At 42.5% G+C, this 22660-nt stretch overlaps 2 protein-coding genes across 4 annotated transcripts in view; one reads left to right on the top strand and one right to left on the bottom strand.

The window, feature by feature from the left end:
- mtus1a (microtubule associated tumor suppressor 1a) overlaps nucleotides 1-11065 on the top strand; it is a 60884-nt gene extending 49819 nt beyond the window's left edge. For all 3 annotated transcript variants that reach the window (XM_079504978.1, XM_079504979.1, XM_079504980.1), the window contains 6 exons: nucleotides 509-614; nucleotides 1967-2040; nucleotides 2171-2266; nucleotides 7061-7177; nucleotides 7514-7611; nucleotides 9672-11065. In XM_079504978.1, coding sequence (XP_079361104.1) covers nucleotides 509-614; nucleotides 1967-2040; nucleotides 2171-2266; nucleotides 7061-7177; nucleotides 7514-7611; nucleotides 9672-9915 — 735 coding nt within the window. In that variant the 3' untranslated portion in view covers nucleotides 9916-11065. The remainder of the gene's footprint in view (nucleotides 1-508; nucleotides 615-1966; nucleotides 2041-2170; nucleotides 2267-7060; nucleotides 7178-7513; nucleotides 7612-9671) is intronic.
- Nucleotides 11066-14260: 3195 nt separating this feature from the next.
- On the bottom strand, nucleotides 14261-21044 carry pdgfrl (platelet-derived growth factor receptor-like). Its single transcript, XM_079500608.1, has 6 exons — nucleotides 20792-21044; nucleotides 18627-18906; nucleotides 17872-18023; nucleotides 17126-17419; nucleotides 15959-16095; nucleotides 14261-15204 (listed from the first exon to the last, which is right to left on the bottom strand). The coding sequence occupies exons 1-6, from the start codon at nucleotides 20847-20849 to the stop codon at nucleotides 15022-15024; spliced, it is 1104 nt and encodes a 367-aa protein (XP_079356734.1). The 5' UTR covers nucleotides 20850-21044; the 3' UTR covers nucleotides 14261-15021.
- Between the last annotated feature and the right edge of the window lie 1616 nt (nucleotides 21045-22660).

Below are 22660 nucleotides of genomic sequence, written 5' to 3'. Positions count from 1 at the left end.
TCTGAGGTGTGTGATATGTTTACCGTTCTCCGGGTTGTAGGGTTAGTCATGCTGAGTCATCGTCTGATGCGTTGTCATTAATGCTGTTGATCATGGACCTCTTTGCTGTTGGGCAGAAACCTCCTCATCTCCATATTTAAACTTCTTGTGGTGTTATTTTCGTAAAATTAATGCCCTACTCCTACTTGATCATACTACAGTGTGACACAAAAGTAGCAAATCTCCATTTGTGCCATATTTTGAGCTTGTAGAGCTGCTACTTTTGCTATTTTTGAATTTGAATCCTGAAAAGTACATACTGTATGAGGTTTGCTCCACCCGACAGACGATCTGCTCTGCCTGAACACACCCGAATCACCACTTGGACTGAAACTTTATCATGCATTTTGTGTGCCTTTAGGAAATCAATCCCGAAGCATTACAGAAGCACTGTGGTATTATGTCATGTCATTCTTGCATCATGGCATTATGTTGTCATATTCTCATTCTTGTTGCTGTGTTTTTAAAGATGGCGGAGTTGAAAGCCAACCATGATGCTATGCGACAGGAAGTGGAGGTTCGTCATTCAGAACATCTGCAACAAGTCCAACAGCAGTTTGAGAACTCTGTGGAAGGTAACTTCTGTACCTTCATGTTGCACCTTGACTCACATTGAGTAACTTATGTACCATTCATGTTGCACCTTGACTCACATTGAGTAACTTCTGTACCTTCATGTTGCACCTTGACTCACATTGCCTCCTCTTTGGTCCATTCATGTTGCACCTTGACTCACATTGAGTAACTTCTGTACCATTCATGTTGCACCTTGACTCACATTGCCTCCTCTTTGCTCCAAATCAGTGGTTCTCAAAGTGGGGTCCAGGAGCCCTTGGGGTTCCTTGTCCAAATGGACCCTTACATGTCTGTAACACTGAGTGTACAATTGGGTCCATTTGGTTCCATTTGTACACTCTCTGATGGTTCTGATGGTACTTTGAATTTTAATTGTTTGAGAAACACTAAATTATGGATAGGGGTCGATGAGAATGAATGTCCATATCTGGATCAGATTCTACACTTACTTCACTTCTTCCAATGGGATACGCATAAATACTGCATTTGCGAGTCACTCTGACAGAGCTGCGAACTTAAAAGTTCTCTTTTGAAGAAAACCACAAAGAAAATGCTGACATATTTCTCAGAAGTGCTTTGTTTATCAAGGCCTTGATATTTGTTTCAGTGTTTAACACTTTAAAGTGTCAGTATGACAAGTGTTTAAACATTTGAACCCTTTAAACTTGGACAACTACATTATTATTGTGAATGTATAATCTACACCAAATCTCTTCTCTGAAAATAGCTCATCCACATGCTTTCATGGAATGACCTACTAGACTCCCTGTGTTGGTGTGGAACGCATGTGTCGAATTTGAAGTTTGTGGGGCTAACGGTTCTCGAGTTATGTGAATTACAGATATACAGAAGTACAGAGAGTTGGTGCATTTATAGTAGATTAGCAAATTTCATTGCTTAGTTTTTATATATTAGCCTTTTATTGGTTGTGTTATTAGATGCTCCTATTCTTCCTTTGAGCTTCTTCGTTAGTGGGTACTGTGTTTATGATTGTTATACGTCTGTCCTGTTATTGTCTTGTATTTATTGTTACTGGCAGAGCTGTGTTACTTACTTTGCCTCTTCTCTTGGCCAGTTCACACTTGTAAAAGAGACTTTAGTCTCAATGTGGTTTTTACTGGTTAAATAAAGGTAAAAAAAAAAAACACAAGCTCACAGCGGGTTAGCCACAGGTATTTCGTTTTTTTCTGTGGTACGGCATTTTGCAGAGAGCAGGACACCACTGGCCACGTGAGCTTGTAGATCGATCTTTTCCGACTTGTGTTTTCCACAGAATAGGGATGCTATAGGGTTCAGCTGTTAAGGTGTTTGGTAATTGGTTTCTCATACTGTGAATCTATGGTCTCTCCAGAACACAGGACAGTTCACCATGAGGAGCTGCAGGCGTTGGACAAATCACGGAAGGAAGCAGAAGACTCTTTATCTGTAAGCCTCACTGCTCTCAATGTTGAAACGACAAAAAAAGCACATGCTGGTTTTCTGTAGCCAGACCAGGATGTTCCATCTGTGATGTGTGTTGTGTAATGTGTGTTTTGTTGGGGTGTCATCTCTCCAGAGGCGGATCCAGGAGCTGACAGAGGAGAACAATGATCTCACTGAAAAGCTGAGGATAGAGGAGGAGAAGAGAAGAGAACATGCTGAGAAGATCCAGGTAGCCCTCCCAATACTCAAATATTTGCACAAGCAACAAGGATATGTAACAGGTTTTTGGGAGAGTGTTACTACTCTAAAGTTCAGACTCCAGTTCACACCAATACCGAGTAAATGACACGACACAATAGGGATAAGGTATAAAAGTACAAAAGCATTTTTATTATAATCTAGACATATGAATTCATTCAACAGTACAGTAATTAAATGCAAGGGTACCCTTTTTTTAAACAAAACAATAATAAATCAATTCATCAATAAATCACTTCATCACTTTTAAAATAGCAAGCAGCAATTGATAAAACTAGAGGGGAGAGAGTCAGTGAGTCAGGGGAGTTAGGAATACCCCAGTCCAGTAGTGAATCCGATCCGGGCACCAGTATGCCACAGCCGTGACGAGACAGCTAGTTAAGTTCAGTTCGATCCACACTGTCCAGTCCGGGACTTCCGCGTCGTCGCTGTCCGGGCGTCCTGTGGCTCCGCTGTTGGACAGGAGAACGGCACAATGAGTGACAGCCCTCTCACAACCGGCACTTTCAAACTATGACAACACACGCATGCTGGCGTTATTACTTTCCTTTCAAAAGGAGTAGGATGAGCATATCAATAATCAATCTCTGGTCTGCTGTTCCACCACCACTGTCATGTCATCTGGCTGGCTCCAGCACCTCAACACAGAACGGGGACTCGAATCACTTTACTGTCACACTAGTAAAGAGCCTCTAAATCATGCACTCAATGGAACGGAGGCATATAGTTACTTTCCTTAATTCAGTAGATAGAGAGCGTTGACATTGCAGAATGATCAATCTCAGCGACGTGGAGGAGGCGATAAGGACATCGGACCCACGGTGTAGTATAGAGGAGGAGAGAAGTCCGGTCCGCGGGCACATCGTGGAGAGACTAGGAGATATTTTATCTGGACATGTAGGGATAAGAGGACAGAGAGAGAGGTCTGGCGTGGTCCGACGACGGTGGCAGCAGGCACTGTCTGAGCAGAGAGAGAGAGCCCGAGGTAGGATCTAGGTGCCCCTTTTATTTGGGCGTGGAGTTTTCACTGGCGAATGAATGGCTTGACTCAGTCTGTATCTGATAGGCTGCACACGCCTCGGTTAGAACACCTGACAGGTAATAATACTGTGGCATAATGTTCATTGTCCATCGCTATCATAGCGCACGGCACTCATCATATATAACACAGAAATAAAACACAGCATGCATAATCAAGATGAAACTCAAAATATAAATAAAGCAATAAAACACAATATAAAGTTAACCATCTATCATGCTGCTCTACATGGCCCTGTGCATTATGTGACACTCTATGACAGATACATCAAATGTATCCTTCATGTGTCCTTTGCGGAAATGTTTTCGTCCGAAGAATGCGTCAAAATGACACTGAACGTTCCCATTCCTTCCAGTAAACCCGATCGATTCTTCCATCCTCACCTCGCCTCCTCACTCGAAGGTGGTGACAAGGTGCGAGCAAGTGGCTTGTGTGGCGGGCGCAATGGAAGTTTGAGTATTTGGATCTTGCTATAGAGACAAATGCTATACTACTATCACACTAAATTATCTGTAACACACTTTCATGTCTGAACAGAGGCTCTTAATTTAAATAAACTTAAATTAAAATGACATTATGAAGCAAAGTGACAACACAGTATAAATATATTTTCTTCATGTCGGCTATGAATTTATACATGCGTGTCCTTGACGTGAAAATGTTCCAGGAGAACTTGGGTTACAGTATTTTTTGCCAGGTGAAACCTGGCTTATGATTGCTGCTGTTGGCTATCTGAATGTCTGAATGAATGTTTATTTCGAACTCTTTTAAATAAAAATGACAATAAAAAAAAAAATACAAAATATACAATAATGCATTAAAAGAAAAGAAAAGTTAAAACAAAAGCAAAACAAAATATAGTACAGTTCGAAAAGGAGCAGGAATGAAGCCTGAGCTTATCTGGTCCTACCCCTAATTATACAATTTAAAAATAAACAAATGTGTCAAGGTTCCCTTTATATAATATTATGATTTGTCTATTTATTTTAGCACTAAGTGGAACCATAATGTACCCTCAACCCCCCCTCCCCCCCTCATGCTTCTTCTCTGTAGCTCATAAGCAAAGTATATTTAAACCTCTTCTTAAACAGTGCAATAGTTCCACTATTTTTAATTTCATCATCCAGACCGTTCCACAGAGTCACTCCACCATGTGAAATGCTCATGTTCTTCAAATTTGTACGCCCAAAACGTTTCTCAAAATTATTTTTTCCTCTTAAATTATAAACACATTCTCTGTCCTTAAATACATTTTGAATGTTCCTAGGAAGTAAATGATTCTTTGCTTTGTACATTATTTGAGCAGTTTTGAACTTGACCAGATCCATAAACTTAAGACACTTGGAATTCAAAAACAGTATATTTGTATGATCCCTGTACCCAACATGGTGTACAATTCTCAATGCTCTTTTTTGTAGTATACATAATGGTTGTAAAGTTGTTTTATAGGCATTACCCCAAACCTCCACACAGTAAGTCAGATACGGCACTACAAGTGAACAATATAAAATATACAACACCCTCTGTTCTAGTAAATGTTTGGCTTTCCCCAGTACAGCAATGCTCCTTGATATTTTGGATCTTACATATTTTATCTGCGGCTTCCAAGAAAGCTTGCAGTCTAGAAATACCCCTAGAAATTTTATTTCATATACCTGCTCAATAGCAACCTGGTCCACTACCAGTTGCACTCTTGCATCTAATTTTCGATTTCCAAAAATCATTAATTTGGTTTTATTCAAATTCAATGATAATCTATTGACATCAAACCATATTTTTTATTTATTTATTTCTATTTTAATCATCTCTAAGAGCTGCTGTAAATTTCCTCCAGAACAAAGGATGTTGGTGTCATCTGCAAAAATGACAAATTTAAATTGTTTTGATACTTTATATATATCGTTTATATACAAAATAAATAGTTTTGGACCAAGTACCGACCCCTGCGGAACTCCACATTTAATCTCTAAGCATGATGATTTGTGATCTCCCAACTGCACAAATTGTTGTCTGTTGCTGATATAGCTTTTCAACCACTTAAGCCCCACTCCTCTGATTCCATATCTTTCCATTTTACTAATTAATATATCATGATTAATTGTATCAAACGCTTTCTTTAAATCTATAAATATTCCTACGGCATACCTTCCCTTATCGATGCAATTGGTTATTTCCTCTGTTAGCTCCATTAATGCCATATTGGTTGACCTGTTGGCTCTAAATCCATATTGGCTATCTGATAACAAGTTATGTTTCTCTATAAAGTTGTCTAACCTATCAATGAAAAGATTTTAGAGAATTGTGAAAGTAGGGACACAGGTCTATAATTAGTGAAGTGGTGCTTCTCCCCTGTTTTCTATGAGGCTATGAGGACCTTATGGCGGTTATTGCGGGACCTAGTCATGATTGGCTGGCCGAGTCTGACCCCATACTCTGAAACGACGCCTAAGCCAATGGGAGTCTGACCCCATACTCTGAAACGCCGTGCGGAAGTCTACCAAGCCCCCAGACTTCCATTGAAGTGAATAGCGGGGGGCAGGCCTGTCGCTCCTCAGCCACTCTCTAGATATATATTATAACTCTATGGTCTCAACGCAGAGTCTGTAACGCCAAAGAAAAGGGGGACGGATGCACAACAGAGAGCGCTTGTTTCACCTCGCTGTTGATACGTGTCATTCTTGTTAAATGTAAAATTTCAACCAAGGTGTGTGGATGTCTTTACATCCCTGACCACTCTCTCTCAGTCCAAGACAATTAAGATAAGTCACTCACCTTACTCTGTCAAGCCATAGCTGAGCTATAAATAGTGTGGCCTCTTTATGCTTGGGATTAGTTTTCAACCTCATTTTAAACCATGCAGCTTGTTGGTTTGAAGTACAACACAGCAGGGAAGAGAATGACCGTGGTGTACATGTTTGCCAAATTTCACAGTTCATGGTGAAAACTGGTAAAGATATTGTACATATTTGATGCTATATCATAGTTACACTGACACCCTGATGTCTAGTGACCTCAGCGCGGTGTCACTCTAGAGGTCTTGCGGTTCACTGATCATGTGATGTTCTAGTATACTGTATGCTGTTGAGATAGCATCCAAAAGGAAGCACGCACATCTCAGGCAATTATACATGTGCTGGACAAAACAAATACGTACAATGGAAAAAGAAGGGTTGTCTGCAGGTTGTTCCCATTAAACTTTATTTAAGCAACAACGTATACCTGACGAAGACCCGTAAGGGTCGAAACGTTGTTGCTTAAAGATTCCTGGGAGCGGATACACAGTCTGCGGACAACCCTTCTTTTTCATTGCTAGTATATTCTGTTCCCACATCATGTGTAATGTAGGGGTGCAACAGTTAATCAAATCGATTTTGAAAAAAATAACACATTCGAAAGACAAATCTACGACAAATTAGAAAAATGATTTATTCAGTTGATTGTAAAATAAATATATATATATATTAGAATTTTCTTTGCGTTGGTTTGTTGATATATAAATTATCATGTGTGATGCGTGTGTTTCTGTGTCCCATTGCAGACGGACTCCCACATGCTGTATCTGCAACATGTGTGATGTTGCATGTGTCCCATTGCAGACAGACTCCCACATGCTGTATCTGCAACATGTGTGATGTGTGTGTTTCTGTGTCCAATTGCAGACCGACTGACTCCCACATGCTGTAGCTGCAACATGTGTGATGTGTGTGTTTCTGTGTCCCATTTCAGACGGACTCCCACATGCTGTATCTGCAACAGGAGCTGGAGAGCCTCAACGTGGTCCTGGACATGAAGACCCAACAGCTCCACCTGCAGGAGAACAAGGTTCTGCAGATGGACAAGCTGGTGAGATGACAAAGCTTGGTTAACTTTAACGCTTCTTCAAATAAGAGAAAATCCTCATTAATCCCACATAGGGCTGGATCCGGAACCCAAAGGATACAAGATTGAGGAACCGGGAATCGGTTCCGTCACATTTGGAACCGTTTCCAGAATACAATTTACAATTTAGGCATTTAGCAGACTCTCTTAATCCAGAGAATAACACTGTCAGAGCTGGTTACCCTACTTCACTGCGTCTGCTATTACAATTACAATGCCTGTGGTTCTAAAACGTTTTAATCTTGCTTATTCAAATAATCCACTCAAACTCAAAATGTTTTTTTGTTTTTGTTTTTCCAGACAGAGAAAAGCCTGAAGTTGGAGGAATGCCTCAAGAGAGTGGTCCAGGAGAATGAAGAGATGAAGGCCCGCATGGACCGGCACTCTGCTCTCACACGGTACAGTTACAGTATGCTCCTTCTGCTTCTCTCCAAACCCTGCCTGTGTTTAAATCACATTTGAAAACTCACTTGTACTCCTTGGCGTTCAAAAAGTCTGACTGAGAGTTGCTATTTCCACTGGGGTGGAAGGAGTGTACAGCACATTAACTGTACACGCTGTAGCTTTAAATGTGCTGCAAATAAAGTGATTGGATTGAATGTATTATTTTAAGATCTGTTTTGCAGTACTGGACAGAATCTGAAGGGATCATTTACTTTCATAGGTTCTACAGTTGAACAGCTTTGAAACCAGTGTCAAACTAACAACCAATCTGAGATATTTTAAGCAGCAGATAAAAGCTTTGCTATCGGAAAAGGTTCCTCTGTAAAATGACGATTTTCTAGAGACGGATAGTTCATTGCTTGTTTTATTCATGCAAGTTACTGTTATTTGTATTGTAAAATGTTTTAATGGTTCTTTTCCACAATGGAAATAAGTCTTAAGCCTAAACCACACCAAAGGGTCGGGTCGGGACAAAACTGTTTTTAAAGTTAACCACACCAATGCAACTCAGGGGCAATTCACACTATGGTCCCGGGTTCGGACTCGGGACCACTTGTCAGATGTTGTGGTAATGTGAATGATGCGTACCGTTCCCGGGAGCGGATCGCCCAACCGTCCCCGGGACCGCATGGGGGGAGCGGGTCTCTGGACCGTTGAAGTGTATTCAGATATGGATCGTTCCAATGTGAATGCATGCGTACCTAAAGAAGGAAGTGGACTGTTTTTTTTTTAGAACGTGACATGATCTCTAGTCGACGAGCCAAGCGTCAACAAAAAAAAACACAGACGCTGCACGAAGCGTAACACCAGCTCATTTCTCAACGCCGCCCGTCGCCGATGAGCGACGCGTTGTGAGCTTGCAGATCTGCTATGTTGAATCTGCTATACACGCAGCACCGCAGTACGCGCTGATCTTGGACTACACGTGGCTCTTGGGCTTTGCTTGGCATAGTTTCCAAAGTAAAACAAAATAATAATAATGCTAAAGTAGAATCCATTAAACTAATATCAAACACGACACTGGAGCACAGAACTGACTGACACAGTGAATAGCAGGCAGGCTGACAGTGACGTAGTATAACGGCAAAGAGCCAAAAGAGGCAATGCAATGCAGTGTGTCTGGATTTATTGGAGACAATGTCGCAGAGTTGATGGTCAGTGTCCGTGCGCACCAGCCATCAAGCACACCACCATCTGGAGGATCAAAGTGTGTTATGCAAGTGTACCCGGGTGCGCTGTTGAATCTCGGGCAATGTGAATCATGGCCATCGGGGACCAGGCAACCGTATTCGGAAACTGTTCCAATTAAACGGATTCAGTCCCTCTCAGTGTGAATTGCCTATCAGAGTTGCAATGAGTTGCATTGGTGTGGTTGACCTAAAACCCGACCCTTTGGTGTGGTTTGGACTTTAGGACTTTTGTTAATGTTTATCCTCAAACTGCTTTTCATTGCATTTTATTTTCAAATAAACTAAACTAAAGTGAAACTGGCGTCTGGTGGAGGATTTAATAGACCAGACCAGTGACCTTGTAGATTGGCTGCTTTGCGTGACACACTCATTCGATGAAGAGATAGGGCATTCATTTATGAAAGATGTTGGCATATTGTATTTAGGGGAACAGGTGTAGTAGTAATTGGGAAAGGCACATGTAGTGGGGAGCATAAACCGTTCTTACCAGACATGGAAGCAACAGAGAATCACAGCTACAGAAACCACACTGGAATTATGACTGGTCAAATTCTTCAATAAATACACAACCAAACTGCAATATTTGTTTTTGTGGACATTGTTATGTTTCATGGCAAAAGTAGCAGATCTACAAGCTCAACTTTTGATACTTTTGTGTGAAGCTGTAGTATGATGAAGTAGGGCATTCATTTATGAAGAAAAAAACAGTTAGAATATGGAGATAGGATGTTTGTAAGCAACAGCAACGAAATACTGTACATTCATGGCAATAAAACCAACAACAACCAATAAAAGCCCTTTCTAATGTGTTGTTGCATTTGCAGGCAGCTGTCCACGGACCACGAGGTCCTGCAGGAGTCCCTGCAGAAGGAGTCCCAGGTCAACAAGCGTCTGTCCAGGGAGAACGAGGAGCTGGTCTGGAAGCTGCACAACGGAGACCTGGGTGTGATGAGCAGCCCCCGCCGGACCACCTCCCCGGTCTCCCCCTCCTCCCACTCCCTCGGCCGCCAGTCGCCTCGCAGCCCCGCCTTCTTCGCCTCCAGCTCCTCCCCCGTCTCGCCCAGATAACCCCCGGTGCAGAGCCAGGACTCGCCACTGCTCCGCTAAGCTGTTGAATTAATGACTGTTTTTTTTTGTTTGTTTTTTGCACAGAAGCACTTAAACCCCAGTGAAGGCGGAAGAACCCTCAACGTCCTTCGCTTTTCTTGTGATTACCGACAGAGCAATGGCTCTCAAACTGTTGTAATTTCAAGGCCCACCCACCCATATTTCGGAGATTGTACAAATCGAAAACGAATGGACCGTAACAGGTCCATTTGGTTCCATTTGTACACTTGGAGTTCCAGACATGTAAGGGTCACATTTGGAAACTCCCTGAAGGAACCCTGTGGGTCCCTGGACCCCATTTTGAGATCCACTGCGATAGAGGAAAGGAATTCTCAGGATTTACAGCACTCTGATACACTTTTCTTTTTTCTTTTTGTCCTCTTTCAAGCTTGAAAACACAACACACACCTGCAGGCACGCACACCCACGCATACACACACACATGAAAACAGCACTGCTGCGTGAAAGGAGGATTTGCCCTGAAAGCTCATTGGAAGACCAAAGGCAGACAAACATACAGTAATGGCTCTGAAGAAGACTTATCGCTATGAACCCAAATGTGAGTAAATGTCATTATGACTGGGATGCAAACATAACACTGGATGGCAGGAGAGTTAAATGGTTCCAGTCCATAAATTAAGTTTTGTTGCTGTCGGGCAGAAACCTCTCCATGAGCCCTACTTGACCATAGATCTGCAGACCTGCAAGCTTAAAATGCGGCATGAAGCGAGTGCTTTAAGCTTGTCGATCTTCTACTTTTGCTATTTTAGAATTTTAATCCTGAAAAGTCCATTTTGGACATATGAGGTTTCCACCCGACGTAATGCTCAATATATACGTCGAACAAACATTGTCATGAAAATGGCAGAACTACAGGCACCACAATGTGTCGTGAGCTTGTAGATCTGTACGCAACAGTCATGACAAACTGTGAATCAGGCTTAACCCCTTCACTGCCAGTCAGTCAGTGCTACGGTGTACACATGTAAAAGGGTGCATTTTTGTTTTCAGCACCTTCTGAAGTTTATTTGAGGAGTCTAAACTATTTGTGTAATTTAGTTTTTTTTTCTCGTATTTTAAATGTACTTTAAATAAAGAATGAACATCAGAACTTGTGTTTTCGTTTTGATTAAGGGACCAATTCAAGTGACCATTTGTCCATCATAATTTTTAACCCTACAAACGCTATATGCTTTGACTGGTGTCCATCAGGGTCTATATTCCCTTTACCAAATCTCCTCACTGGAAAAGTTGTGAGCTTGTAGATCTGCTATTTTTGCAGAATGTTTTCCCCAGAATAGGGACATGAGGTGTTCAGGTGGTTAACAGCATTTGAAAATCGTGAAATTATCGTGTTGACCCAGTTTAAAAAATGCGATGAATAAAGTAAATGTTGATTTTGAACAGTGACTTTTTCTCTTCAGTCCTAATAGATCCATGATGGATAACTGTTTGAATGCTTCAGTTCATGGTTCAGTACCCATTTTTTGGTCACGCAAACATTTATATGAATTACATATAAATGTTCTGTTTCCTATGAAAGAATGCATTATTCATTTACTTTTTCTTTAAAAAAGAATTAAAAAAAAGTTTGTGTTGTGGACTCGTCCATTGGCTATTAAAGCAATAAGCCACGAGAGGTCTCAGGTTACTGGGTATTTTACGTTGGTGGGACTTATTTAGACCCGACGCGCAGTGGTAATACCTGGTAAGCTGGGGCCTTGATTGGCTTATTGCTTTTCTAAAACAGTTACAAACATAGCAATATTAACCTCATAAAACTATTAAATTCACAAAAGTAGCTACGCTTTGCGCCACCAGAGCGAGCCACACTTCCTTGTTTTGCTCGGCAAGTAGACTATGTGACGGGAGAATAGAGCTTGATGTCTTTACGGGGCTGCCTGGAGCCACACATTCAGTCATACGAGTGCAGGCGGTGCTTACACGCCCGCACGGCCAGCGTGTGTAAGGCAATCAAGTGTTCCCCTTCCCCAATACAGCTACAAGGCTGCAGGATGATACAAAGTGATTGAAGGTGTGGATTATCGGTGAAATTGACAACGGTCACGTGACGGTAACCAGCCAATCAGAATGTTTTTTTAACTGTTTTTTAAATGGCTTAAAGGACAACTTTAGTTTTTTTCAAGAATGGTTCAAGTTTTAGGTTGTTATTAGACAAAGTATAAGATGAGTTCATTTTTTTTAATTTGCTGCTTTCTTTCGTTTTAGCTATTTTTGACAGGGGGCGGGGGCATTCGAACATGGGACTAAATGTCATTTTCTTTTAAATGTACAGCGATTTCTTTATTAATATTTACTATAGTCCTACTAGACCCCATGAAATTACATCTGGCCACAAAAGATCACAGGATCTACTGAATGTGAAGGTAGAGGTACTAGGGGGATGCCATACTGTGTCGTAGGCTCAATATATCAGTTTGTCACATTCAATAGATCCCGTGATATTTCGTGGCCAGATATAATTTCTTGGGGTCTAGTAGGAAGGACTATAGTAAATAATACAAAAATAAATCACCATATTTCTTTGTAAAAAAAATACATATTTAGGACCATGTTCGAATACCCCTGCCCCCCTGACAAAAATAGATAAAATCGCTAAAACGAAAGAGCAGCAAATTAAAAACAACTAGAAAAAGTGCCCTTCTGGGCACAGGTCTCCACCAGGAGGATAGGAGTGTGTGTGTGATGTTTGGCAAAATGTTTAGGAGCAATATAAACGTGCGTGTGTGTGTGTGTGACGCGGCTTGGCCTGTTGTAGCGGCATTTCTTCCAAAGCCTAGTGGGAATATGCATGCAACACTTTTTGGCCAGTTATAGCGCCACCATGAGGCTGAGTTGAAAATGTTCATGTGGCATTTCTTCCTCGGCCTAGTGGGAATGTGCGTGCACAATTTCACGGAAATCACACAATGTGTTCATGATTTGCAGCATTTTGTTTGAAACTGAGCACTCCTGCGAACTTTGGAAGCCAATCTTAGCCAATCAGGATGGAGTCTGAGAAATCTGAAAGACCCGTTTCGTTGAATGGCTCTAGAGAGACTGTGTACCAATTTGCGTGATGTTTGGACAAAATCTGTAGGTGTACTGTCCAAAAACTTGTTTTGCACAAAGCGGCCTCCTGGTGGCGCTATAACAGGCCGTTCTGGAACTTTTGGGGCAGAGGTTCATCGTTGGCATCCAGGGAGTGTGTGTGCAAAATTTGGCATCGACCGGGTTCGGTGCCGGAGATTAGCTGTTCACAGACGGACGGACGGACGGACACACGGACGGACGGAGTGCAAAACATACTCTCTCCCCATGCCTTCGGCCTGGTGGAGACAATTAACACTCATCTTTTACTTTCTCTAATAACCTAAAACATGAACCTTGGTTAACTAAAGTTGTCCTTTAAGTGGTTGATTTATTATTTGTGAACGTTTGGGTATACCATGTATCTTTTTGGGTCTGGAGCTGAAACGTTTGGGAACTCCTGCTTTACATAGAACTTCCAGCACTGACGGTGAGTACCATCTGTTAGAGGCAGCAGCAGTAGGCTCTGTAATCCACATTCCACATAAGGAGTCCATTAAAAACATCAGCCTGGCACATGGCTAGCCTCTGCTTTAAACCACCACATTTTTCTCTCCTCATACCTTTTTCTCTTCTCTGGTCTTCAGTGTTTCTCTGAAGTTTTTGTTTTGCTATTTACCCCTTTCTCTCCCCAATTTAGTCGCTATGCCAATTAATTCCTCCCCACACACATTTGTGTGGTGTTGTCTACTGACTTGCCTAACAGTGAGGAGCCCCGTCCAGGAGGGCGTAGAGCCTCTGTCCTACTCTTCCCGCGGCCCCAACACTCCCTGCTGACGGGTGTCTGACAGGTGACAGGTCGAAGTCGTACGGCACACGTTACCGCATCAATTTGTTCTCCGCATTTGACCCATCTCTTGTTGCAGTGAGCCGCAGTGTGAGCCGCAGCGTGCACTGCGGCCACTGTCTGTGGCCTTGTGGTAGTGTCCGCCCTGAAACTGGGACACCAGACAGGTGTCCCAGATCGTAAGAGTCTGTGCAGTGCATGAGGACTATCACACTCCCCACCCGGCATTCCTCCCCAAAACACGGTAGATGTTCGACAAAGCTGGATGCACCATGGTGGATTTAAACCCCCAGCCTCCACGTGGTGCTCCCCTAACCGCACACGGAAGCCACGGGTGAGTCTTAACCAGCCACGTAGTCTGACTAACATGTGCCCCCCGCCTCCGTGGTGGTGGGCAGGCACGTTACCACTAAATATTATAACTGAGCCTTTAGATTATAGATGAGTCTTTATTATGTTAAAAGAATCTACATGTTAATGATTCATTCTGAAAAAAATACATTCCCAAAAAGAACTTGATGCCCCACTGATTATGAGACTGAAATGCATTTGTAAGCTATAATCCAGTGCAGTGGTTCTCAAACGTTTTAATTTCTAGGGCCCCCCATAACTCTGTGTACAATTGTATCTACAGTACCCTCAAGAGTTACATACCTAGCAGTTCACACTGGCAGCTACAAAAGACGCAACGAACAAGGAGTGGAAATGGTTGAAATAACACTTTATTTTTTTTGTTTTGTAGCTGCTAGTGTGAACTGAAGTTGAAGCCAGCTCAACTATATTTTCTAGCTTTGTCGTGGACAACAAAACTACAATTGTCTGTATCTTTGCATCTTCATGTCACTGTTTTCCATTCCATTGCTGTCTGTCGGGCAGAAACCTCTAATGTCCATATTTTAACTTTTAGTTTTTTCGTAAACTAGCGCCCTACTAGATCATACTACAACAGCATCTCACAAAAGCATCAAACAAGCTGCTATTATTTTTATTTATTTAATCCTGACTAACAGTTTTGAATATATGAGGTTTCCACCCAACTGACGATTTTGGACTCTATCAACGAACCCTGAGGGTCCTTGGACCGCACTTTAAGAGCCACTGCTATACTCTCATCAAAACAGATCCATAGTGTGTGTCTGTGTGCATGCGTGCGTGTGCGAGAGAGAGAGAGAGAGAGAGAGAATTTTGGACTACACAATGTTGACCGCCACAAACGTTTCCCCGTTTGTGTTCTTGGCTCTACAGATGTACTGTCCGAAGTCGATGGTCTCCATGTCCAGGATGGAGAGGACACTGTGGGACAGGCGGGTTGTGTGACCCATCCCTCTGGTCACCAGCCTCCACGAGTCCTGGATGCTGACCGGACGCTTGTCCTGAACACAAACCATGCAAGTGTGTCATACTCAGTGGTGGAAGAAGTACAGTAAAAGGCCTCAGTGGCCGTGTGGTTAGAGTGTCCTCCCTGAGATTGGGAGACCGGGGTTCGATCCTGGCCAGGTCATACCAAATACCCTAAAATTGGGACCCAATGCCTCCCTGCTTGGCATTCAGCATCCTGGGTTGGATTAGGCCAGGGTAAGTCCCTGCGACATACTAACATCATATATCATGGGTGGGGGATGTACTTGTACAACAAGTTGCCTCACCTAAGGAAACAGGAGATGGGCTCTTGCCCAATGGGCCTCAGGACTCTGCAAGGCTTACTTACTTTACTTAAAAGGCCTGTATTCAAATGTTAAGTTGAAATATACTTGCAGTACCAAAGTAAAGGTATTATGCAGAATGTCCTACAACTATTTACATCACTGCTGTATTCAAAATGTGTACATTTTCTTTCATAAACGTGTATTCATAATAATCTAAATCTACAAAGCAACTTGTAACTAGAATGTTCAAATGATTGTAGTGGAGGGAAAATTCCAACAATTGCATCTGAGATGTAATGGACTAAGTATAAAGTTTCCCAAAATGGACATACCCAAGTTAAGTAAAAGTACAATAACTGAGTAAAAGTACTTGGTTACTTTCTACCACAGAGGAGGAGGCGATGCTTCCTGTACCCATGATCTGTACATGCGTGTGTGCGTGCGTGTGTGTGTGTGTGTGTATAATGTGTGCAGATCTTACCTGTCCAGGGTAGGCCCAGCTGAATTCCACGTCCGCCTCCGGCTCCCCCAGGACAGAGCAGGTGACGTTGACATTGTCCCCTCCCCTCACAGACTCGGGCGACACCGCTAGGCTTACAAAGGGCGGCCCGCTGGGCACTGTCAACCACCACAAACGAGACAATAAATTAAATCGGTGGTTCCCCCAAACTTGTACATTTCAAGGACCCTCCCTTGTGTAACTCTGACAGTACAGGCGGGTCCATCTGGTTCCATTTCTGCCCTGTCAGAGTTACAGACTTGTAAGTGATGAATACTGCTTCCAGCTCCCCCCCCCCCCCCCCCCCCTGACGAACGGTACCACCCCTATTAGTGTAAAAGGAGCGGGGGTACTATTTGGAGCCCAGGGGGACCCCGGCCAGGGTTTAAGTGGTTTAAGAGAGTTGACGGCTTATGATGACGTTGATTTGTGTTGGTTGCAGCCATTAATTAGAGTGAGCAGCTGCACCTGTGTGTGGTGATTTGTGGACGCTTGCTGAGTTGGGCGTGCACTAAATCAAAGGTTAGGAACAGGACACTGCGTCGATGACAATGTACACGCTGACTGGACCAAGTCTGGGTCACCGTCATGATGACAAACCTAACTCCCCCTAGCAAGCCTTTCCATCTCTCTTGTCCATCGCTTTCATCTGCCAGTTAGAATTACGTAACTTGAATCCAACACTTTCCATTTAATAAATCCACCACTAATCCATTATCCTGTGTGAACGTGTCTGTAACAGCGAGACAGTTGATGCATTTCAGTTGGCAGAAGCAGGTTGGAGGCTTTTAACAAGATGAAAACCACACATTGTATTCCTGGAAGCTGATGGTGCCAAAAGCTGATGACTCATCATAATAATAATAATATCTCAGATTGATATTGCGCTTTTCAAGTACCCAAAGACCCTTTACATGGGAAGAGGGCGGGGGGTTGTGACTAATCAATTTAATTGATTATAAATACAATCAATAATCAATCATTTAATAACATATATTAATAATCATTCCCTATTTCCATTTAATTATAGGTGAAAATCTTGAACAACACTAAAAATATAATTATTAAATAAATAATTGTGAAAATAGCCAAATATAGCCAATCTACAAGCTCACAATGCGTGGCGTGACGGCTGGGTAGGTAGCATACCTTCCACGTAGAGCAGCTGGTACTTGTTGGAGATTTGCGGGGTGCCTCTGGCCACGGCCTTGCAGTAGAAGACCCCCTGGTGCTCTAGACTGGGGCTGCGCAGGACAAAGCCCTTGGTGGGGTCGTAGGTCACCAGCGTCCCATCGGTGGGGACTTCCTCCGCAGGGACCTCCTTGTGCAGCGTCACCCTGGCCAGGGGACTGGTCACACGACAGGGGATGATGGCCGGCCGGTCTGGACGCATGTAGACGATCTCAAAGTGGATGGCGGAGGGGACGAAGAGGTTGTCCTTATCTGGAGAACAGAAGCACGTTAGGGATCCTTCTTTTATTTTTATTTCCCCCCCCCCAATTTTAGCCGTTAATTCCTCCCCCACACACACATTTTTGTGTGTTGTCACTGCAGTCGTATCCTCCTGGTTCACCTGCCAGTGAGGAGCCCCCACCGGGGGGACGTGGTAACCTTCGTCCCACTCCTCCCGCCCAACACTCCCCACTGACGTGCCTGTAGGAGTAGGCCTATGTGCAGTGACAAATATCACCCTCCCCACCCGGCTTCCCTCCCCCGAACACATGTTTATTGTGTTAATTTAGACACTCGACAAAAGCCGGATTTGAACCACCAGACTCTACGCTGGTGGGCAGGCTATTTTCCACTGTGCCACCATCACATATGGTGCACTTTGTATGAAACAAAGTGCACCATATGTGATGAGATTACTAGTACAGTATATGATAGTAATTCACCTGTGAAGTAAACGTATGAGGCGAACGTTCGATCTGGGTCCTTGCCGCACTCTGAGCCGTCACACAGAACGACGGCGCAGCTGTAGTACCCCGTGTCGGCAGCAGAGGGCGATGTCAGCACCAACTGACTGTACTTGTCAATCTGCGTTATGCTGTGTGGAGGAGTAACAGAGAAAGCAATAACACCTTCATGAACAGATCATTGCATGATGTGATAGTTCACATCTTACAAGATATCAGCACGCTGTTGGCACATCGACATGGACTATGTCATAGAAATTACATATTACATATTGTGATTAGAGCCAGACCCATGCCAGATGTTTGGGTCCGATGTCAATCCCGTTTTTGGTGAGTCCTGGACCAGTAATTCTCAATGTGTTTGGCCGCGGACTCCCATATGAAAATGTTTTGTTCCTGGGACTACCAGAAGAGAAGATTTCTAAATACTTGATTTAAAAATAAACAAATGGCAGGCGTGCTGTGAGCTTGTACATCTACAATTTATTTTATGGACTGTAGTATGATCAAGTAGGACATTTACGAAAAACAAAACCCAAAAAGTTAAAATATGGAGAAGAGAGGTTTCTGCCCCGACAGCAACACAATGATAAATGGTGATATTTGTAAGTCAGCAGGGTTACCATTTTGTCATGCTAATAAATGATACATGGTGATATTTGTCAGTCAACAGTGTTAGAATATTGTGATGATAATAAATTATAAACCGTGCTATTCGTCAGTCAGTCAGTCACCTGAGGCGTGAGTCATTGAAGGTGTCCAGGTTGGAGGGGTAGGACCAGCCGATCTTACTGCCCTTACATCTCAGCTCCATGGCACGCCCAGGGCTCAGCGTGGTGTTCTGTCCCAGACGCAGGAAGCGTCCTTTATCCAGGACCTGCGTGAGCAGCGACTGGCCTTTACCTCCCAGCTCCTTCTCCTTCAGCTTGGTGTGGCGAACCTTGGTCCGTTTGCCCCCGGGCCTGATGCGGTTCTCTCCGGCGTCTTTACGCCGCTTGACCTGTTGACAGGAGCCTTTGAATGAAAAGCAAAAACAAAAGGAGGGAGTTATATATCGTCGCTGTCAGGCAGAAACCAGCTAACTATTTATTTATTTATTTTCCCAATGCTATTGCACACCCTTACGTCTGTGTGTTGGTTAAAAACAATATTGAGCCAATGAAAAGTATTAAAAAGGGCTTCTGGCAAAACCAGCTAACACCATTGGATCCTCCTGTCTGCTAAAGCAGCTAACTCCACCAGAGAATGTGGAGTTAGAGAATGGAGATGCATTGTCAGTATAGGATGACCAGATCCAAACTGTTCATTTGAGGGACAGAAGTATCGCTTGTGTGGGACAAGTGGGACGGGACAGGGTTTAATAGTAACTCATTACTTAAGTTGCTATTAAATGTCTTGAGTCAATAAGAGAGCTTTACAACAGAAAGACAACTATTAGGGGACTAACTATTAGGGCATTTTATCAATGATGGACAAAACCTCCCAGTGGGAGGAAGCTCTACGTTTTAGTGTTCAGTCCATTCTTGTCCCAAGAGAAAAGTGGAGTGAGAAGGCCATAATTAGCTGTTTTCATGATAATGAACATGAGTACCAGGCCAGACTTTTGTTGTTGTTGTTGTACGTCAAGAATAAATCACATTATATTAAAAGCAAAAAATAAAACCATTGTAAATCACAGTAATAAAAAAGGAAGATGAATCAAATAAAAGCAATAAACTAACTATGTATCATTGAAATAATACGATTAAAGACGGATAAAACTATTCACTTCAGGGACAGCAAAATGTTTGTTTCACGGCAAGCGAATTTTGGGGCTGAAAGTATATTTCTGAACTTTTAACTAAGACAAAAGTCGAATGGAATCGGTGCAGGACCCAGAACAGAGGCTCATAAGAACACTGGACCGTGGTGCTGAACCATGTTCCACATCTGGAAGGCTACTCAGTGATCTCCTCACAGCTGCATCAACACGCCTCCCCACGGCCTCTCCAAGCCTGTGTCAGCACAGCAGCATCAGTGTTGCCAAGTTCGCTTATTATAAGTGACTTTGGACTTCTTTTTTCTGTTAAGTCGCTTGTAAATGTATAGGCTACCGTTATATATTTTTGCTCTTAAGTGTTGCATATTTGTATATTATATCTTATACTTCCTTCCTAATTTTGTTAACCCAGTGGTTCTCAAAGATTTTCATGTCGAGGACGGACTGTGGTGAAGAAATGCCTTTTGCATACGTGTCTGTCTGCTATGAGTTTGTTAGCAGGGGCTCATAAACCACATACATCTCTATAGAAACTCTATTATTGTATGTAAATGATGGCCCTCCCACCATAGCCTAGTCCGTCCCAAAATAATATTTGAACTTGGGACTGACCACCCTAAAGCTTGGAATTGTAGGCATTACATTTAGTTTGATGAATACTATTGTGCAAATAGCAGATCGTTGTGAGTTTATAGATTGGCTATTTTCACAATTGTTATGTGACAATTCTGACAATTTGGTATTAAAAATGTCTTAAAAGTACTTTGTCACTTATATGCAGAAAATAAAAAAAGAAAAGTGGGCAGATACCCTAGTTGGTAATTGTTACTAGATGTTGAGTCAGTCAGAAAATGTTGCACTGGCTAATGATCTGGGGATCCCCCAAAATAATTTGGGGACAAGGCCAGGGGGTCCCAGCCCCCAGTTTGGGAACCACTGCCCTAGTTTAGCTCGCAGTAGTAGTAAACTACTCCTGCAGAAACTTTTTCAGACAAAATCTTCCTCCCCCTCTCTATTCTCAGATTAGATTATACATAAACAAGAACCTAAAACAACAAAGAAGCAACTTTGGGGCAACTAAGAAAAAGTGAATTTAAGATTTAGATGTAGGCTAAGTAGGCTATGTAGATTATTACTCACCATGTTGGAGCTCCACCCAGAGCAATGCCAGACAGAAGACGACGAACCACAGCTTCATAGTTTAGCAGGAGATAGAGAGCCCAAGCAGAGAGGACAGTCTGTACGGTGGTCCCTATAAACTACACTAGCCTACTGCTGGATAAAGTTCAACAGGAAGATGGTGGAATGGTGGTCGGACCTGAGGGGGCTTCACTGGAACTCTGCAGGCTCCAGTTTAGCAGTTTAGATCTGCAGCAGCTCCATCATCCGTACAGAATAGATAGACAAAGACAGACAGACGGGGAAAATAACCTCACTTTGTCTTTCCAGACGCTCTGGCGTGAGATGGAAATGTCTTTTGAGTGTGTGTGGCGCCCTCTGGTGGCTGCATTCCCCTCCTTTTCCATTGAAGCTCATACCAGAAGCAGGCAGTGGGCTACTAGGCTACTCATAATGTTTTAGTTAATTAAAAGTATCCATATAGCAATGTATTAGTACTAGTAAAAGTATTAGTAAAAGTCCAGTATTCTAAATGTACTTAAAAGTAGGCTACCTAGCGTCACCAGGCTCCTGACCGCATCATAAACCCGAGGAATGCTATGATATTGCTTCCCAGCTAGATTGGGAAAGTAGCCTATAGGACCACAATGGAAACAAGTCCCCAGGACTGTTCTGTCATTTTATCCTTAATGTCTGACATGTGTTGTTATTTCTGACTAATAAATCAATCAATCAATTGGCATCAAAATATTCTCAAATTAAATTAAGTAAAAGTACTCGAGTCATTAGGCAGAATGTCCCATTTTACACATGAAGTTTCAAATGCATTTCATGTATTCAAAGTTTTTGAAAATAGGTCTGCAAGCTCACAGTGCATTGCATCCCTCCCGGTGCGTTGTGGGCTTGTAGATCTTTTGACAGAAATAGCATGTTTTTTGGTGACCAAATAAGCGGTCTTCTCTGTCACATCTGTTGATATTATATTGCATAAAAAGTGCACCTGGCTTCAATATATCCACAAGTCAAGTTGAACAAATCTTGTTGAGGTTTTGGGTGAATCTGGTGCAAATTTTGGGTGCATTTATAACCTGCTCTGCATATACTCTGTAGTATGACAAATAGTGTATAGTCCTACATTAAGCTCACAACGCATCACTTTGAGATGTTGTGAGCTAGGCTATAGGCCTATAGATCAGCTATTTTCGAAAATGAATAAATTCAAAGTTTTCTTTTTTTACTGTTTAACAGATTGGTGTCGTCTTTTATGACAATGGACATGGCATGCTAGAGGACAATGATGCAATCACATGACTTCTGGAGTGCAAATTTAACATACTCCTCTGTAAATCTTTTAAAACACATAAAACACATTGAAATAGTAATGATAATATTAATAACGTTTTCTTTGATGTGACAAAATGCAGGTTGAGGAGGCTCTCAGTTCAGAACTCATCAAAATCAAACTTGGCTTACCGATAACAAACCAAATGGACCCAATGAATTGAACATGGTGGACCCTATTGGAAACAAGTGTAATGCTTAATTGGGTCGTCCACTCACAGTTAACAGCCTTTGTATTGAGTTTGTGCTTGAAATGTACTGTAATTCTGCAAACTGTTAATACATTTTTCAATCAATCAATCAATCAAAAATCAAATCAAACCATCAATCAAACACAATCTGTAACTCTCAGAGAGAGATAAATTGGGGGTCGCAGATTTAGAAATGGGGGTCCGTAGCGTAGACTAATGCATGTCAAACTCGGGGTCCTTGAAATGAAACGGGTTGAGAATCTCTGCTGTGCCATACAAATATTCTCTTATGGGGGGTCCCTGGCATATCTTTTCAAAGAAAAAAACACATAGGCTATGTGGCATGCGCCTGGACCAC

The sequence above is a fragment of the Electrona antarctica genome, assembly GCF_951216825.1.
Source record: "Electrona antarctica genome assembly, chromosome: 1".
Lineage (NCBI taxonomy): Eukaryota > Metazoa > Chordata > Actinopteri > Myctophiformes > Myctophidae > Electrona > Electrona antarctica.
The sequence above is the reverse complement of the archived record's forward strand: the minus strand, read 5'-3'. Positions and strand labels throughout refer to the sequence as shown.